Source organism: Lipomyces tetrasporus (genome assembly GCF_029532465.1).
Source record: "Lipomyces tetrasporus strain NRRL Y-64009 chromosome Unknown POJ06scaffold_10, whole genome shotgun sequence".
NCBI classification, from domain to species: domain Eukaryota; kingdom Fungi; phylum Ascomycota; class Lipomycetes; order Lipomycetales; family Lipomycetaceae; genus Lipomyces; species Lipomyces tetrasporus.
The window spans coordinates 394,854-410,344 of NW_026611605.1; the positions used below are offsets into that span (position 1 = coordinate 394,854).

Below are 15,491 nucleotides of genomic sequence, written 5' to 3' on the forward strand. Positions count from 1 at the left end.
ATCTCTTACCCGGCCGCGCTGGAGAGTACGTCTGCAGAAAGCCAACACGAGCAGTCACTCGGTCCGCTCGATTGTAAACTGCTACGAACTCCGCAGTCCGCACCGCTGTTCACTGCGTCGTATCGTACATTATAACATATATCATACAACGGCCACTTTCCTGGACTCGCCATCGTCTCGGCCATATGCACCGCCCGATTCTGCCGCTGCCTAGGCGCGGCCGGCGAGCGGCGCCTCTCGCAGACTTCCCAGCCCCACCCCCGAAGCTCTTCCGTCTCCCTGTGTCGCCGCCGTCGCTCTCGGAAGACGAGGACGAAGATATCGACGACCTCGAAAGTCTCGGGTCCCATGACAGCCACTGCCTCGTCCACGATCTTTACGTCGATGACCGCGAAGAAGTGTCCGACAGCACTTCTTCATGCGACGATGACGGTCACTCTCACGACTGCCTCGTACGCCATTCGCTCGACGTTGTCTATTGCACCGCGCACCAGCCGGACACTGCTGAGAATCTCACAGAAAAGAGTGACGAGAACGCAGATACAGCTGGCGACTGCGGTAGCAATGTCAGTGATGCAGATCACCATGATTTGCACCCGCACGGCCACCACCACCAGCATCATCTCCATCACCATCATCACCATCACCATCATCACCACCACTACCATTCCCCCGGCGCGAGCATCTCGTCAAACAAGAAAAAGCGAAAGATCCCGACGTCTCTGCGGCCACAGATGGCCATGCCGGCCTCCTCAGTCACCATCGGTCATATCTCCACCTCATCTTCGCTCTACTTCATCGTCGACAGGCACCAATCCCGGTTGCGTCTGCGTCGTCAGCTCGAGCACTTGCACCACCACGTGAGCCATCACCACTTCAAACCACTGTCCCCGCACAGCACATTTTTCGCCGCAGATCCACTCACATCAGAGACGGACGTGGGCGTTCAACCTGCAAAATCAAAGGATACTCGTGCGCACAAGGATCAGGTCAGGAAGGAGAGCGGTGTTGTGGTGCCGTCGTTGAAATACTTTGCCTTCTCTTTTCCGTCGCCGATATCCGCTTCTATCCAATACAGACACAACCTTATTGCAGCGTCTGTATTTCCTCTTCCAAAGCCGCTAAACGCACAAGATGCTCAGCGAAAGTCTATCATGAATGGTGAGCAGTTTGTCAAAACTGCAGCGCCGTTGCTTGATCACGCTGCCGCTGCTCAAATTCAGGCCGCCGACGTTAACGTGCAGCAGCCTCGCAATGCCGTGGCTCTGCAGTCGTCCATGCAGGCCGGTGCACTCGGCCAGTGGCAGGCAGCGCCGCCACCTCTTGCACCACCGCCACCGGCGGAGGATGCAGACGTATACAACAAAGTCGAACCACTTACTCCACAAACTCGCCCCCCCAGACAGCGCCACCGTCCGCGACCGAAACCAGGCGAGCCGATTTGGATCTGCCAGTTCTGTGAGTTTGAGGACATATTTGGCATGCAGCCTGTATATCTCATGCGATTGTACGACGTTAATGAGCGACGTGAACGCAAGATCAGAGCGGAGCGGAAGCGATTGTTGGAGAAGGCAAGGATGAAGGGAAAGAAGGGTCGCGCAGCAGCCGCTGGGACGGTCGCTCCGAACGCAAATGCTAATGCCAATTCAACTATTGCGCCCGAAACCGACGAGGTCCCACAGACGACTGTTAATACGCCGCATGATCCTGGAGAAGAGGATCAGCCACATGAAATAATTACAGATATCCACGCCCGGGACGAAGATGCCGGGACGGCAGCGTCTTCGGTCAAAGTAGTACCAACCGCGGCTGAATCTGTGGCGCCAGGGCCTTCAAAATCCAAAAAGTCACAAGCACAGAGACTGAAACGGCAGCAGCGAATTGCGTCGATGGCTAACGTTGTCTAGTTTTGGTTTCTATGGCATGGCTTTTCGGTTGTTTTTGTTTTTTCATTGTTATTTTGTCACACTTTTCGGTTATCTAGAATTAACCATTTGTTTCGTTTCACATCTATACTACATATTGTTACGCATTGGGCAGGGACATGAACATGGTTATGCTAGTTGTTGAGTATGATGCGAATTGATTGAGGCATGAATTGATAGAGCCGACAAGTATCACGCTGGGAGATTTCGTAGCGTGGCAGAGGTTGTAGATAGTTTCTCATTCGCCGTGATTCTGGATGTGTGGTATCCATTAGTGTTCGTTGTTGTCACATTGTATATACTTTTTCTTCATACGACTAAATGTATGATTCGTTGAGACATTTCCATTGTTCAGCAAGTGACCTTACTATACGCTTCTTATCTTGACTTAAAACGGATATATTTATACAAAGACATCATAATAGGGGAGCCTTTTGCAGGAATTACTGCAACAGTTCATCCATCAATTTGCGCCAGGAGCGATTATCTAGATCACAATTAACAACTTCAGTAGCCCCGTCACCAATCTATGAAGAACTTTACCTCATTAGCCTCCTGCATCTGTCGCATCCCCATCTGTGCCGCCGACGACTCCATATTACTGTTGGCCACCAGAGCAAACGGCGCAGCAAGGAACATGACGCTCGTGGTCACGACCCAGGCCGCTTTAAATGACCACTCAAGCGCACCCTGCGCCTTTCCGTACGCGTCAGAAAACATCGGCCGATACTGTGGCGGGACGATGTCTTTCAGGGCAATAATTCTGTCGGTGAGTGTCTCGTTCGCGATGTCGTTCTCGTCATCTTCAAAGTCGGACACCTCGGACCCAGAGTCGCTGATGTCGGAGTAGTCTTCGTCGCGTTCGTCATATTGAACGTCCGTGGTCTGTTCGTCAGTTACGCTAACTGGTGTGATTTTAACCATTGTGAGGTGCTAATATTGTACAGCAAAATTAATTTGTGATCTGAGGTTTGTGTTGTGGCGTGGCGAGCGTTGATCTTGTGGATGATATCGCGAATTCAGACAGTCGATGGGAGAAAAAGTACTGGCGTTTTGGTGAATCGAAAAAGCGAAAGGTGCGGCGGTGGTTTGAACTCAAAATTCATTTCCGCCCCCCAACCCTCAACCAGAGCACATTTCCCCGACAGATGCGTATTTCTATGTTAGATCCAGTAAACATCCTATAGTATACTAGGCGTCTAAGATCACAAGAATATGGCACTCGAGATTGATAATTCGACGTAGGTTGTAGTGCATGTATTATCATATTTACGCCGCTATCTTACATAGAGCCCATATAAACACCAATACGCCAGATCCATACTTGTGATCTTGCTATATTAATCCTCAGGCCACTGGCTCTCCGAAAATGTTATCAATCTCTTCACGGCCGTCAACCATTTTCTAGTTTTCTCATCACTCATGACATGCGCGATCTGTACTGAACTCTTGCCTAATTTTCCATCGACATCTTGTCCGGTAATTCTCTCCCGCGCACTACGTTCATGAATGCCGACGGCTGTGACACCGATAGGCCACGCTGCGTTGCCGATACTCAGCTTTAGGTAGGTGTCATTCGCGTCGCGGTATTTCCGCTGCTGCAGATATATCATTAATGTCGCTAGGCTGGGATATATTTGCTCATGAAGGTTTTTCTTGCGGAGCTGCTCAAAGAGAGGCTGGAGATAGCCCTTTGTTTGGGATAGAGTTTCGAATGCCTGATCTGGCGTATCTACTAATTGTCAGTCAATGAAATAAATAGCACCGCTTCGCGCATTACCATCTCTCGTAACAAGAACGCGTTCCCATTCTTTCAGAAGATATCGAAAGTATTTCTCCAATTGCAGATATACCTTTGGCCGATCTGTCTTCACGTCTTGTCCAACAATATTGTGATTAATAGTAGCCAACAGCTCCTCAATTACCTCATCTGAAGTTTCAGCTCTCCTTTCTGCCCTACGTAGTCTGCGTAGTCTTGATTTGTCAGACTCTCCGAAATACCGAGCAGGTTCGCGCAACTTGCGTAACCGAACAAGCATATCCTCCTCAGTCAATTCTGTCAGCTTTGCAAGCTCCTCGGCATCAGCAGTGCCCTCTCTAGCATCAGGAGTCGGTGATTTTGTATTCGCGCGATTTTTATTCTTCAATTTCTTTTGCTTCTCGAATTCCTCTTGCTCTTCCCTGGCCCTCTTCTTTTCCAAATACTTCTGCTCTGCCTCTCGCCGTTTCCGCTCCCGTCGTCCATCCTCATCCTGCTGCTCTCGGCGCCGCTTCTCGTGTTCTAGCCGCTTATCTTCCTCCCGTTTCGCTTTCTCCGCAAGATACGCCTGCTCACGAGCATGCTCAACATCGCCCCGTCGAATGAACCGAGGCGTGTCCGATCCCGCCGGCTTATGACTCGCGCCATTCTCGTTCTTGCTTGCAGTCACGGTCGCCGCTTCTTTCTTCTTGGCAATCTCTTTGGCCAGGAGAGCAGAAAAGTCCATGGTGGCCTCTAAAGATTACTTTGCCCGCTATATCCCACACCAAGGAGGTTCAATCTAATATCCTGAGTGCGCGACAGTTCAGCCCTAACCCAACAGTAGCTTGATCAGGGCTCAGAACCCTAGCTCCAGTTTACCCGGCTTTATATTTAGCAGTCACGACAAAGTCAAGCCGAAAACTGTGCGAAGCTCCACACAAAGGCAATGCTGCAATCATAGCTTGATAAAAGGGAGTCAAACAGATATTGTGCACATAGGCTCTGAGCACATAGACGCATCCAATGTGAGTATTCTTTAGATAAATATGCATTCACACATTCTAGATCTTGCTCCGAATTGGGTGTTAACGCATGACATTAGATGCCCCCAGCAAAGCAGTCAAAAGCCCAGATCGCAGCCGCCGCGTCCTCTGGCGGCAAGAAGACCAAGAAGAAATGGTCGAAGGGAAAGGTTAAGGACAAGGCCCAGCACGCCGTTACTCTCGACCAGCCTACCTACGACAAGCTTGTCAAGGATGTTGCGACTTACAAACTCGTCACTGTCAGTGTGCTTGTTGACCGTATGAAGGTGAACGGATCTGTCGCCCGCGCGGCGTTGAGGGAGCTGGAGGCCAGAGGTACTATTAAGCAGATTGTTGGACACAGCAAGCAGTTGACCTACAGTATGTCTTTACGAGTAATCTAGCTGTTGGACAATTGCTAATGGCGCTTTCTAGCTCGGGCTGTTGCGGCTGTTGATGAGTAGACGACCTGACCATCACATCACAATTAAAAAAAAGGGATAATTCACGGGCAGGAAGTTTAGTACAAGGGTTAGTACAACTTTCCAAAACGGAGTAAAGCTATTTGTGCATGGCTTTAGCGTTTGATGAAATGCTAAGCTTAATGTAATATACTCTTTGTATAAATATATGTCCTACGCACTACCTCTCAGATGGAAAACGATGTCACTGGATATACAGTCGAAAGTCTACGGTGTTTCTGATTGTTGCATTCGTGCCAGTTCAGCTTTGGAACTTCGCCCAATTGCAAGATATCCTCTGCATTTCGCAAACACATTGATCACCACACTCAACCAAACAACATGAAGTCAACTCGTCGAGTGGTGATCTCGGATCCTTGAGATATTTCACATCTTGCTTGTTTGCATTCGCGAATCTTGCTTGACTGCCTTCCAATCTGTCGGACCAGGATTCACCAAACATATTTGTTCACTTCGCTAACTAGCTGTACATCATGTGGCGTATGAATTATTGATGCCCAACCAACTGCCATCAGTATGGGCTCAGGGTTTCCACGTCAGGAGATTGATTTGCGATATTACAATCGATATCCACGGCAAATTAGAGCCGGTGTCACATAGTAGAATTCACAACTTGTCAGAACTATAGTTGTTGAGTAATTGCCAGTAATGGTATTGCTGGATTCTTGACCCACGTTGCCTAGATCGTAGCGTGGCTTGTAAGTCACATGACTGACGTCATGCCACTCTCGCTCGTCTTCGAGAACTCCATACACTCAGGAAACTAGTACACCTCAGGAAACTAGTACAGGGCAACGAGAAATGGCGGCGCGAAGAGTATCAAGAGAGGTCCTTAACGTATCTGATATCCCGACTTTATTCGATGAGTACGCTCGTCACAGTCTCCACCGCGATCTAAGTGGAATCTGCCACACATCCTCCGGTTTGAACCGAAAAGTATCCGTCCTACGCTACGACATCACTAAAATTGCCGCCGACGCAATAGTAAATGCTGCCAACAATAGACTCTCAGGCGGAGGAGGTGTCGACGGCGCGATTCAAGCCGCGGCAGGGCCGCAGCTGCTCGCAGAATCACTTACGCTAAATGGTTGCCGGACTGGGGACGCAAAGATCACGAAAGGATATATGTTACCTGCTAAGCATGTCATTCACACTGTTGGTCCTGTGTACCATCAGCATGACAAGAAAGACGCCAATAGGTTACTTGAAAGTTGCTATGTAAGGAGTTTGCAGGTTGCGGTAGAGAACGGCGTCAACACGGTTGCGTTCCCCTCGATCAGTACTGGCGTATGCGCATGATTTTAACCGAGTAATGCGAGTGATGCTGACAATGCATTAGATATTCGGGTTTCCTGTGAAGGAAGCTATGCCAATTGCTCTCAACTCTGTCCGGCAATTTTTGCTGAGTGAGGATGGGCAGACGCTTGGGAGGGTAATATTCGTATTATTTGGCAATGAGGATGAAGAGGTATAGTTGCGATTACGACATACTATTCTGATATAGAAAACAGAACCTTACTAATAGTTTTTGCTACACATAGGTCTATAGAAGGACGATTCCGAAATATTTCCCACCATTAGAGGAACCGGGTAACACTAGGCAATAATCTGATATCTTGTCACTACAAGACTGAACCAATCGTCGAACAGACGACGAAACGATTCGGTGCGAAATAAAAGTTTGACAGCGCGAGCCGCAGCACTCCTCCGTCTTCAGTCACTGCTTCACCGCCCACACCGTGATCGAGGTGCCATTATTCCCCGGAGCATCAGGAGAACGTATCTCCACGAGCAGAAATGGGAAAGAGACAACTAGGACTGGTAGGTGTGCTAGATTTGTTGCGAGACAGTTCTCTCAGTTACAGATTATTCAAGTCGATTTCTATTGGCAGCACAGTGGACATGAGCAGGGTGTACAAAGGATATTTTGTCTAGGAACAACCGGGCTGTCAAGAAGTTGATCGAACATCGAAATTCATTTAAGGAGCTAGGACTATTCCATATCGCGTCTTTGTTCGAAAGTTGAGCTTGATTTCGCATAAGCATGACCAAGGAGAACTCAGGATCCATATATATCGATACAACAAAGCAGAAAGGTGATGACATCAAGGGAGTAAACAGACGTGCATCTTTTGACAATAATTTATTGTTGTATACCTGTATACGAAATGAGTGTACAATTTGGATTGACCCTATTAACGAGAGTACCGACCATTTATGGCGTGCTAGAAGAAGAGGCAGAATCTCCGCCAGGGGTAGCTTGTGCTGCGGAGTTCCGAGCCTGCGAACAGGTGACCGCCATTTTAAGATCCCGATAATCTGTTCTCCATCTTAGGAAGTAATAGATGCATTCCGCTGCGGCTTCGGATGCGCATTTAATCTTGATCGTCCTAAGAATCGTTTTCTGACCATTTAGCGTGCCCTCGGACGGGTGCATAGAATAAATGACGATCACCTCCGGCATGATAAAGTCCAAGTCATCTTCAACCGTAGCCACGGTGTGCCTGAACGCGTTAGCTCAGTAAAACTACCTTTTCGCATGTATACTTACGGGCAGTCGTAAATAGCAATCGTTCTCACCGACAAGTCACTCTCATTGTCAATGATTGCAAACGCATTCTGCATCTTGTCACATTTGACCGTCAAGCAATCGTTCTCTTCCATAATCTTCTGCATCTGTGACTTCATTGCAGCGCCGTTTTCTGCTAACTTCAGCAATCGCTCATTTTCTTGTCGTAAGGTCTGAATTTGTTTTGCAAGTTCGCCGATTTCCGAAACCAAGAATGTGCTTGTAGATTTCAACACTCTGCTGTCGGAGTCGAGGTCAGTAACAATCTGGGCCCTCATATCCTCGGTTGCCACACTATCCGCCAGCGAGGTGGTACTTGTTCCTACGTCTGACTCATCTTCGTCATTGATGCCGTAGCTACGCGGCTTCGACTTCGAGGGCTCCTTCTGGACTTCTGGACATTCGACTGCAGCCGCCGAAGTAGTCCTCGACTCATTGTCTGGCGGCGTAATTGTAGCCGCAGGGGCAGTAATAGATCCGCTATCAGATTCGATGACTGACGCCGGCGGACGACCTGTGGACGTGGATGTCGCCGCTTTTGGAGTGTCCGGTTCCGACTCTATCTTAACCTGTTGACCAGATGACTGCGAATCGTTGGAATCCGTATCAGATTGCATAGATGCTGCCGCAGGCCGCGCACTTGATATACTTGAAGTAGATTGAACGGATGTCGACGCCGGTCGCGATTCCGATCTCGATTTCTCATTCAAAGGCGATGCGGCATCCTTATGCAGAGCCGGCGTGGACTGTAAAGTCCTCTTTACAAAGGTTTCAGTGGTTGACGGACTAATTAGTGAAGCAAACGGTGACGGTGAGTAGGCTGGTGCTATAGTCTCCTGGCCATTTCCTGGTTGTTTAGCAGATGGTGCGAAGGCGTAGAAAGGCGGTGGTCCCTTAAGATCCGTCAACCCCGGCGTCCGGGCTCCTTCCTGAAGCGCGGGCCCCGTCGATTGCCCAAATACTAATGGCGCTCCAAAAATTGAAGAGTGCGAAGCCTGCTGGGAAGATGACGCAGATTGTCCGCTCCCTTTCTGAGACGCTTGACTCCCTGGCGACTCGCTATCCGGTTGAAAGGATGCTAAACTGGCAAATGGTGAAACAGATGGCGTGTGTGATGATGACGACGAAACTTTCAGGCTCTCATTCTCATGTCCAAGACCCTTGTCTGTGGACCTCTCAACTCTGTTAGTAGAAAGCCCACTGCTACCAAAAAGTTGTGACGGCGGTGAGGCCCTTTGACTGACGTGACTACTTCCATGTTCGTCGACCAATCCTCCACTGCTTTTGTGAGGCTCTGTGCTTAAGGAAGTAACAGTATTCGGTTGAGAAGCAAAAGCAGCAGAGTTTGTAGCCAAACGAGGTGCAAATGAAATGGTCGAGCTCGATGGCCATGGTGACGGTATAACTTGGTCCCCCGATGGATCGGATTGATTATTGTCGCTCCAAGTGCTGCCGACTGCGGGCTGTTGCTTTAGCCAGGAGTAATTCGTAGTATTTGGAGCTGACATAGCGAATGAAAGAGGTATGGCGGTGAATTAAATAGGGATTTGGAGAGACTGTAGTGTAAATATAGTGACAGACGTATCCCCAGCATGTGCGATCTGTTGGGAGTTTATTATGCAACTATTACTACCAAGATAAAATTTGTTATACTGTAAAACTAAGAGTTCTTATAATGGATTTGTTTGGCATGCCGCGTAAGAGACGCGACCTAGCCTGCACCGCGACGCCCTTACCCTCGCGATTTGTCTTGCTTCACGCGCTAAGTAGAGAAGTTCGTGCATATTCTTTTCAACAACCAGAATCCCAATTAAGACCAGCGATATGTCTGCGTCCGACGTCAACTAATGGAAAATAGTCTTCAACGCGCAAAGGAATCTCGGAATTCCGACGACAATGCCGCTCTACACTCGCGGCAGCCTCCTACGACGCCAGGCCATGTAATGAGCAGCACTGATCGTAAGCAAGTCGCGATATGCGGTACTCCAGCCCCGCGGGGCATCCTGACTCCCATAAGTTTGGATATCAATGGAATGGCGCGACGAGCAATACCCGATGCCCGCAAGCGGACGCTTACAGACGGCGATCCGGCTATAACACCGTACTTAGGCCGGCATCATGACGTTGGAAACGAGGAGAGCATCACGTGGAATATATCCCCGCATCCGTCATCTGAGAACGATCAAATTATAGATTCCTGGTCATCTCCTTCACGCAACCATGACTCGGATCCAAGATCGACACTGCCAGCAGATCCTGCGACGGAGCTGTTCATGAGGTACAATGGGCAACGGACGGGAACAGGGGATGACTTGGCAGAAAGATGGTCTTCAGCCACGCCCAGCGGCACGCCCCTTGGCAGGTCGTTGTCAGATTTGAGGAGATCTGTCAGTTGCGATCCAGAGTGGCCGGTCACTGTGAAGAAACGCCGACGTCGGCGGCCCGAGGTTGCGAAAATACTAGTGGGAGTCGATATCTCGACCGCGTTAGTAGAACGATCAAAGAATTCAAATAGCAATAGCACCACAGCGAATCATCCATCTTTGCCAACAAGACTGATCCAAAATTCGCCAATTTCTGAGCCGCTCCAGCCAGACTCTCAAAACCGTGACCATAACGCCAGCAAATATCGCCTTTTTAATGACGGCGGTGTCGACGAGTTTGGCTTCAATAGTGACGATATTGATTTCGATATGGTTGACAAGGTCGAGACTGCACAAATGTTTGGTCTGCCACCGGTTGTCCAGTCGGTCTCTCGTCCCTTTGAAATTGTGCAGGCACGCGCAGACAATGAGGGGTGCGATAGCCCGATATTTGTGTCTCAGCCTACGAAGATGGCAAGTGACCGGAGTGACACTGGAATTGAGGCCCCCAGCAGTGAAAATCCGGACTCTGAATCACCAAAGAAAGTCGACCCCGGCAACGAGAACGGCATTGATAATGGTAACGACGAATTCAGTGATCTCGAGGAGTTTGACTCAGCTGAGCTTGAACAATTGATGGGAAGACTGGAAAATCCAGTCAAGATCGTCGCTCCAAAATTGAAGCCCTTGAAGGAGAGCCAAACAATCAGAAGCGAGATTTTGAGAGATACACAAAGTACTCAACGATCGAGGGCAAGCTTTACCATTTCAATTATCATTTACTGCAGATCTAATTTTGGTACAGTTCCCACCAGTTGAGTGTAAGAATTACAGACGGTTGTGGGTGGAGGATGTCGCAGATGGTCACTACATGGTGAAGGGCCACGCAAGACTTGAGAAGGTGGTATTATTCTCCTTTCTTCTACACGCAACCAGACTCATTCGAATATAGCGAATCCAAGGACGCGACGAGCAATTGAATTGTTCGGTCATTGTAATTCTGCGTGACGACTGGATCAATTCGACGGTCGATATTCTAGACTATATAAACGTTATCGGAGATTTTGACAGTACCGGACAATGCGTCATCGACAACAAGAACGGCATACTGATTGTCCATCCGGACTCTCTTGTATCGAGCACAATCGTTGCCGAATACTTCTATTGCGCCCGAAAATCTATTTTAGCATACCGGATAAAAAGTCCTACTGACGTCAATCGGTCGACGGTATACGGGACTATTATTCATGAGCTGTTCCAAGAATGTATGTCTAAGTCGAACTTCACGATCGAGCATATGGACAATGTCTTAGAAGAGATCTTGCCGCGGCATATTGAGAAGTTGTTTTTTTTGGACGAGCCACTGCCAGCCGCGAGAGAGCATGTCAGAGAGAAGTTTGACATCATACAACGGTGGGCCGCGAATTTCGTTTCCTTGCGACCGCAGGTGACTTCCCAGCGTGATATTTTAAACTGTTATTCATCCACTGACCTCCACAAGGCGAACGGAATCCTCGAAGACGCTCGTAATCCTGGGTGCAAGACGACTATGGCCGTTGTCGAAATCCTTGACACGGAGGAGCACATCTGGTCACCAATGTATGGCTTGAAAGGCAGCATAGATATGACAGTGACGGTCGATATTACTGGACAAGGGAAGGTCACTGTGCCGTTCGAGATCAAGACAGGTCGAAATTCGAAGACTATTATTCACAGAGCCCAGACTGTTCTATACACATTGATACTGGCAGACCGTTATGGTATCTATATGGATGCTTGAGAGCGTAATAGGGATATTAACGATTGCTAGATGCGGAGGTCCTCAATGGTATTCTCTATTATCTCGATTTATCGCAGACGCTCAATGTTACAGCTATGAGGAACGAAATTAGAGGACTAATAATGGGTCGCAACGAGATTGCTCGATCAATCAACAATCCTGAAGTCGTGTTACCAATGAGTAAGAACGCTGGAATGTGCAAGAGTTGTTTCTCTAGAAAGGGCTGCTTTGTCTATCACAAAGCGGTAGAAAATGGCGACGGATCTACGAGTGGCTTAGGATCACTATTTGACGAGGCAACAGACCATATAAATGAAGACGACAAAACGTTCTTCAAGCATTGGGATAGACTAATAACGATGGAAGAGAATAGTATAGCGAAATTCCGGCAGGAAATCTGGCTCATGACCGGGCTTGAGCGCGAATCTTACGGAAGGTCAGTTCGCGTGAAAGCTTCGTCTTTTGACTAGTTTCTAAATTTCCTTCAGGTGCTTTGCGTCTCTAAGAGTCGATGCTATGCGACGGTCCAATATCAATGAGAAGATTAACAAGTACGAGTATACGTTCTCGCGCGTGGAACTATCAAGCTTTCCCGACCATCCTTCGTTCTTGGCCTCTCAGATTAGCATTGGCGACCCGGTTATCGTTTCAGATAACTTTGGACATATTGCTCTTGGTGCCGGATTTTTGAAGGAGGTTACTCAAGATACAATTGTAGTTTCGCTTGATCGGGAGTTCGATTCCAATCAGCATGCCGTTAAGTCGACTCAATCCCAGAGAGTCCTATTTCGAGTGGACAAGGACGAATTTAGCAGTGGTATGGCACTAATCCGGAACAATCTAGTCCAGCTTATCGAGAAGGATGGTGACAAGAAACGGAGAAAATTGATTGTCGGCAAGGAAAAGCCAAAGTTCCAGCCGACCATTCAGCCACATTATCCTCCTGGATCTGAAGGGCTCCTAAACAGTGATCAGTTGATGGCCATAGACAAGGTCATGACTGGTGAGTACGTCTGACATAGTCGAACGAGAAGGTCGCTGACGTGGTCTAACAGCGTGCGACTACGCTCTGATTATGGGCATGCCGGGCACAGGCAAGACCACGACAGTCTCTCACATTATCGAAACGCTTTTGGTGCAGAACAAAACGATTCTCCTAACGTCCTATACGCACACTGCGGTCGATAATATCCTTCTAAAGGTGCGAGAACATTGCACCAACATTCTTCGGCTAGGTCCACAGAGCAAGGTGAGCATCCTATCACATATGCTGTCCTGCCGGCTTGCTGATGGTGACTGCTGCTAGATTCATCCCGAAGTTAAGAAATTCGCGCATTTGCAATCGGAGCTGCCGGACAATTTCGATGATCTGCGTCGATTTTACTACGGGTCCCAAATTGTTGCCACGACGTGTTTGGGTATTAACAAGTACGTATTAACCAGTTGCGTACTGGCGCTGCTGCAATAGAGACTAAAGTGAGGCAGTCTGATTTTCCAAAAACGAAGGTTTGATTACTGTATTGTCGACGAGGCCTCGCAGATAACGCTTCCAATCTGCATTGGACCGTTGCGGTTTGCAGACAAATTCGTGTTAGTAGGCGATCATTACCAGCTGTCGCCGTTAGTACGGAATAAGGAAGCCAAAGCGGAAGGACTCGACATAAGCTTGTTCAAGCTTCTGTCGGAAGCACATCCGTCTGCTGTTGCCACACTGGAGCATCAGTACCGAATGTGCGAGGAGGTCATGACGTTGTCCAACGTGCTGATTTATAACGGCCGGCTAAAATGTGGTACTCCAGAAGTTGCAGTTAGAAAATTGCCGGTCCCGCGCCTGCAACAAGGGCTGGACGAGATTCATAGTGGCGGTGGTGGCAACTGCAAGTCCGAGCGATGCTGGATTGCTGATCTTTTAAACGAACAGTACGAGAGCGTGTTATTAAAAGCAAAAGTTATTTACTGACGGACGACATTGCTGTGTAGGACGAAAGTTGTGTTTGTTGATACGGACCGAGTGCCTGCTAAGGAAACCAAGAAAGGTGACCGGATTCAGAATGACATTGAAGCTGGATTGGTGACGCAGGTAAGAAGGTGATTGATTGGCAAAAATGTTGGACTATGGCGACTGACAGCGGGTGATGTGTTGCAGTTCACCGAGTCTCTGGTTATGTGCGGCGTGCCACAGGACTCGATTGGCATCATATCCGTGTACCGAGCGCAGTTGAAGTTGCTGGCCAACCGGCTGCAAAAATATCCCAACCTTGAGATGCAAACGGTGGATAAGTTTCAGGGCCGGGACAAGGAATGCGTTATCATCTCGCTCGTGCGGGCCAACGACGAGCTGATGGTCGGAGACCTGTTGACGGACTGGCGGCGGTTGAATGTCACATTTACAAGAGCTCGGAGCAAGCTCGTCATATTCGGGTCAAAGAAGACGCTGATGGCTGTTGACATGCTGGCGAAGTTTTTTGAGCTGGTCGAGAGTAAGGGATGGGTGTATAGCGTTCCTCCGGACGCGCACCTGTTGCATGGGCCGCGTAGTCGGGATGGCACGGCGCGCCCGGCCGGCGGCAAACCGCACAGGGCGGCGGTCAAGTTGGGAGCCGCTCTTTGGTCGAGGCCTATTCTGCGGGATATTGTTAACGAATTGCGATAGAGCGGACCGATGAGTCGATAGACATGTATATACGAAAGCAGGGTGTAGAACATGATCAAGCACGGACGGTATTATTATATCATGGCATCCGTACAATACTAGTAGATGAGCGCACAGCCGTCGCGCCGGGCAGTGTCGAACTCCGGATCGTGCAGATTATCCCCGAAATTAAAGTTCCAAATTGACCTAACCCAATGAAATGATGACGGCGTGGATTTAGCCAGGGCCGATTTACGAAGTTATTATAATTCTTCAAAGGGAATGTATTGTCTGGATCGTGAAGAATCCATCATAATGATGATGGTTATCAGAGAGTTTGTTCGTTCGTCGGCGTCCGGCGACTGTGGATTAATGCAGCGACAAAACAAAACTGTCATGCAGGAGGTAAACGCGGGGGTCGGTAATGATTTACGATTGCGAGTTTGCACTTGTGTGCGCGACGACGACGACGAGGTGATAGGGTTGTAACTTGGAACAGATTGCGAACATAGTCGGGTTTGCTAAACGCTCGCGCTGATAAACTGCGAACAAGGGCGGCCGATCAGGGGGCGGCATGCACCTTCCCCTTTCATCTAGACTGGTTAACGAATCAAGAACATACGTACGCAGGACAAATTCGAGCTCGCGTGGATTTATATTCGAGATACCAGGCAATTCCAGACGCAAGCTACCAAACAACACGGGCGGTGATATATCGGGCGAGCTCGAGTCGGCGGGGGACGGCGTCGATCTCGATCGAAAGGCTGTGGCGACGATCCCCGCGCGATGGAAAATAAGAATAAACGCTCGATTATTATTATTATTACGTTGGCCGGCAATGCACTACAAAAATTTGCTCGAGACGCGCGTATCGGTTGTGACTGCTGCGAGGTAAATTGGGGAAATTGAGTTCGACTAGCGCGCGTGTGACATGTGCGGTTTTGCCGCCGTTAGCCGACAGTGCTCGAATAATAATA

General features: G+C 48.9%; 7 protein-coding genes across 7 annotated transcripts; 4 read left to right on the forward strand and 3 right to left on the reverse strand.

Annotated features, from left to right (window-relative positions):
• Positions 1-31: 31 nt before the first annotated feature.
• Positions 32-2,176, forward strand: POJ06DRAFT_22191 (uncharacterized protein). The gene has a single exon (XM_056185636.1). It carries the CDS (start codon positions 186-188, stop codon positions 1,905-1,907), a length of 1,722 nt encoding a protein of 573 aa, XP_056041237.1. The 5' UTR covers positions 32-185; the 3' UTR covers positions 1,908-2,176.
• POJ06DRAFT_22188 (mitochondrial outer membrane translocase complex, subunit Tom22) lies at positions 2,148-3,030 on the reverse strand. Its single transcript, XM_056185634.1, has 2 exons — positions 2,469-3,030; positions 2,148-2,412 (listed from the first exon to the last, which is right to left on the reverse strand). Exons 1-2 carry the CDS (start codon positions 2,847-2,849, stop codon positions 2,389-2,391), a joined length of 405 nt encoding a protein of 134 aa, XP_056041238.1. The 5' UTR covers positions 2,850-3,030; the 3' UTR covers positions 2,148-2,388.
• A 21-nt stretch (positions 3,031-3,051) lies between these two features.
• POJ06DRAFT_260097 (uncharacterized protein) lies at positions 3,052-4,432 on the reverse strand. Its single transcript, XM_056188444.1, has 2 exons — positions 3,706-4,432; positions 3,052-3,657 (listed from the first exon to the last, which is right to left on the reverse strand). The coding sequence occupies exons 1-2, from the start codon at positions 4,409-4,411 to the stop codon at positions 3,266-3,268; spliced, it is 1,098 nt and encodes a 365-aa protein (XP_056041239.1). The 5' UTR covers positions 4,412-4,432; the 3' UTR covers positions 3,052-3,265.
• A 336-nt stretch (positions 4,433-4,768) lies between these two features.
• On the forward strand, positions 4,769-5,152 carry POJ06DRAFT_240314 (ribosomal protein S25; the record flags this gene model as incomplete). The annotated part of the gene is made up of 2 exons (XM_056186084.1): positions 4,769-5,069; positions 5,124-5,152. 2 exons carry the CDS (start codon positions 4,769-4,771, stop codon positions 5,150-5,152), a joined length of 330 nt encoding a protein of 109 aa, XP_056041240.1.
• An 819-nt stretch (positions 5,153-5,971) lies between these two features.
• POJ06DRAFT_283171 (uncharacterized protein) lies at positions 5,972-6,777 on the forward strand (the record flags this gene model as incomplete). The annotated part of the gene is made up of 4 exons (XM_056190092.1): positions 5,972-6,036; positions 6,070-6,457; positions 6,510-6,638; positions 6,712-6,777. The coding sequence occupies 4 exons, from the start codon at positions 5,972-5,974 to the stop codon at positions 6,775-6,777; spliced, it is 648 nt and encodes a 215-aa protein (XP_056041241.1).
• Positions 6,778-6,927: 150 nt separating this feature from the next.
• On the reverse strand, positions 6,928-9,301 carry POJ06DRAFT_22217 (uncharacterized protein). The gene is made up of 2 exons (XM_056185642.1): positions 7,722-9,301; positions 6,928-7,674 (listed from the first exon to the last, which is right to left on the reverse strand). The coding sequence occupies exons 1-2, from the start codon at positions 9,245-9,247 to the stop codon at positions 7,386-7,388; spliced, it is 1,815 nt and encodes a 604-aa protein (XP_056041242.1). The 5' UTR covers positions 9,248-9,301; the 3' UTR covers positions 6,928-7,385.
• A 30-nt stretch (positions 9,302-9,331) lies between these two features.
• Positions 9,332-14,535, forward strand: POJ06DRAFT_283173 (DNA replication factor Dna2-domain-containing protein; the record flags this gene model as incomplete). The annotated part of the gene is made up of 12 exons (XM_056190093.1): positions 9,332-9,342; positions 9,598-10,855; positions 10,908-11,003; positions 11,055-11,549; positions 11,604-11,862; positions 11,913-12,318; positions 12,371-12,885; positions 12,938-13,131; positions 13,189-13,310; positions 13,368-13,802; positions 13,863-13,962; positions 14,029-14,535. The coding sequence occupies 12 exons, from the start codon at positions 9,332-9,334 to the stop codon at positions 14,533-14,535; spliced, it is 4,398 nt and encodes a 1,465-aa protein (XP_056041243.1).
• Positions 14,536-15,491: the final 956 nt, after the last annotated feature.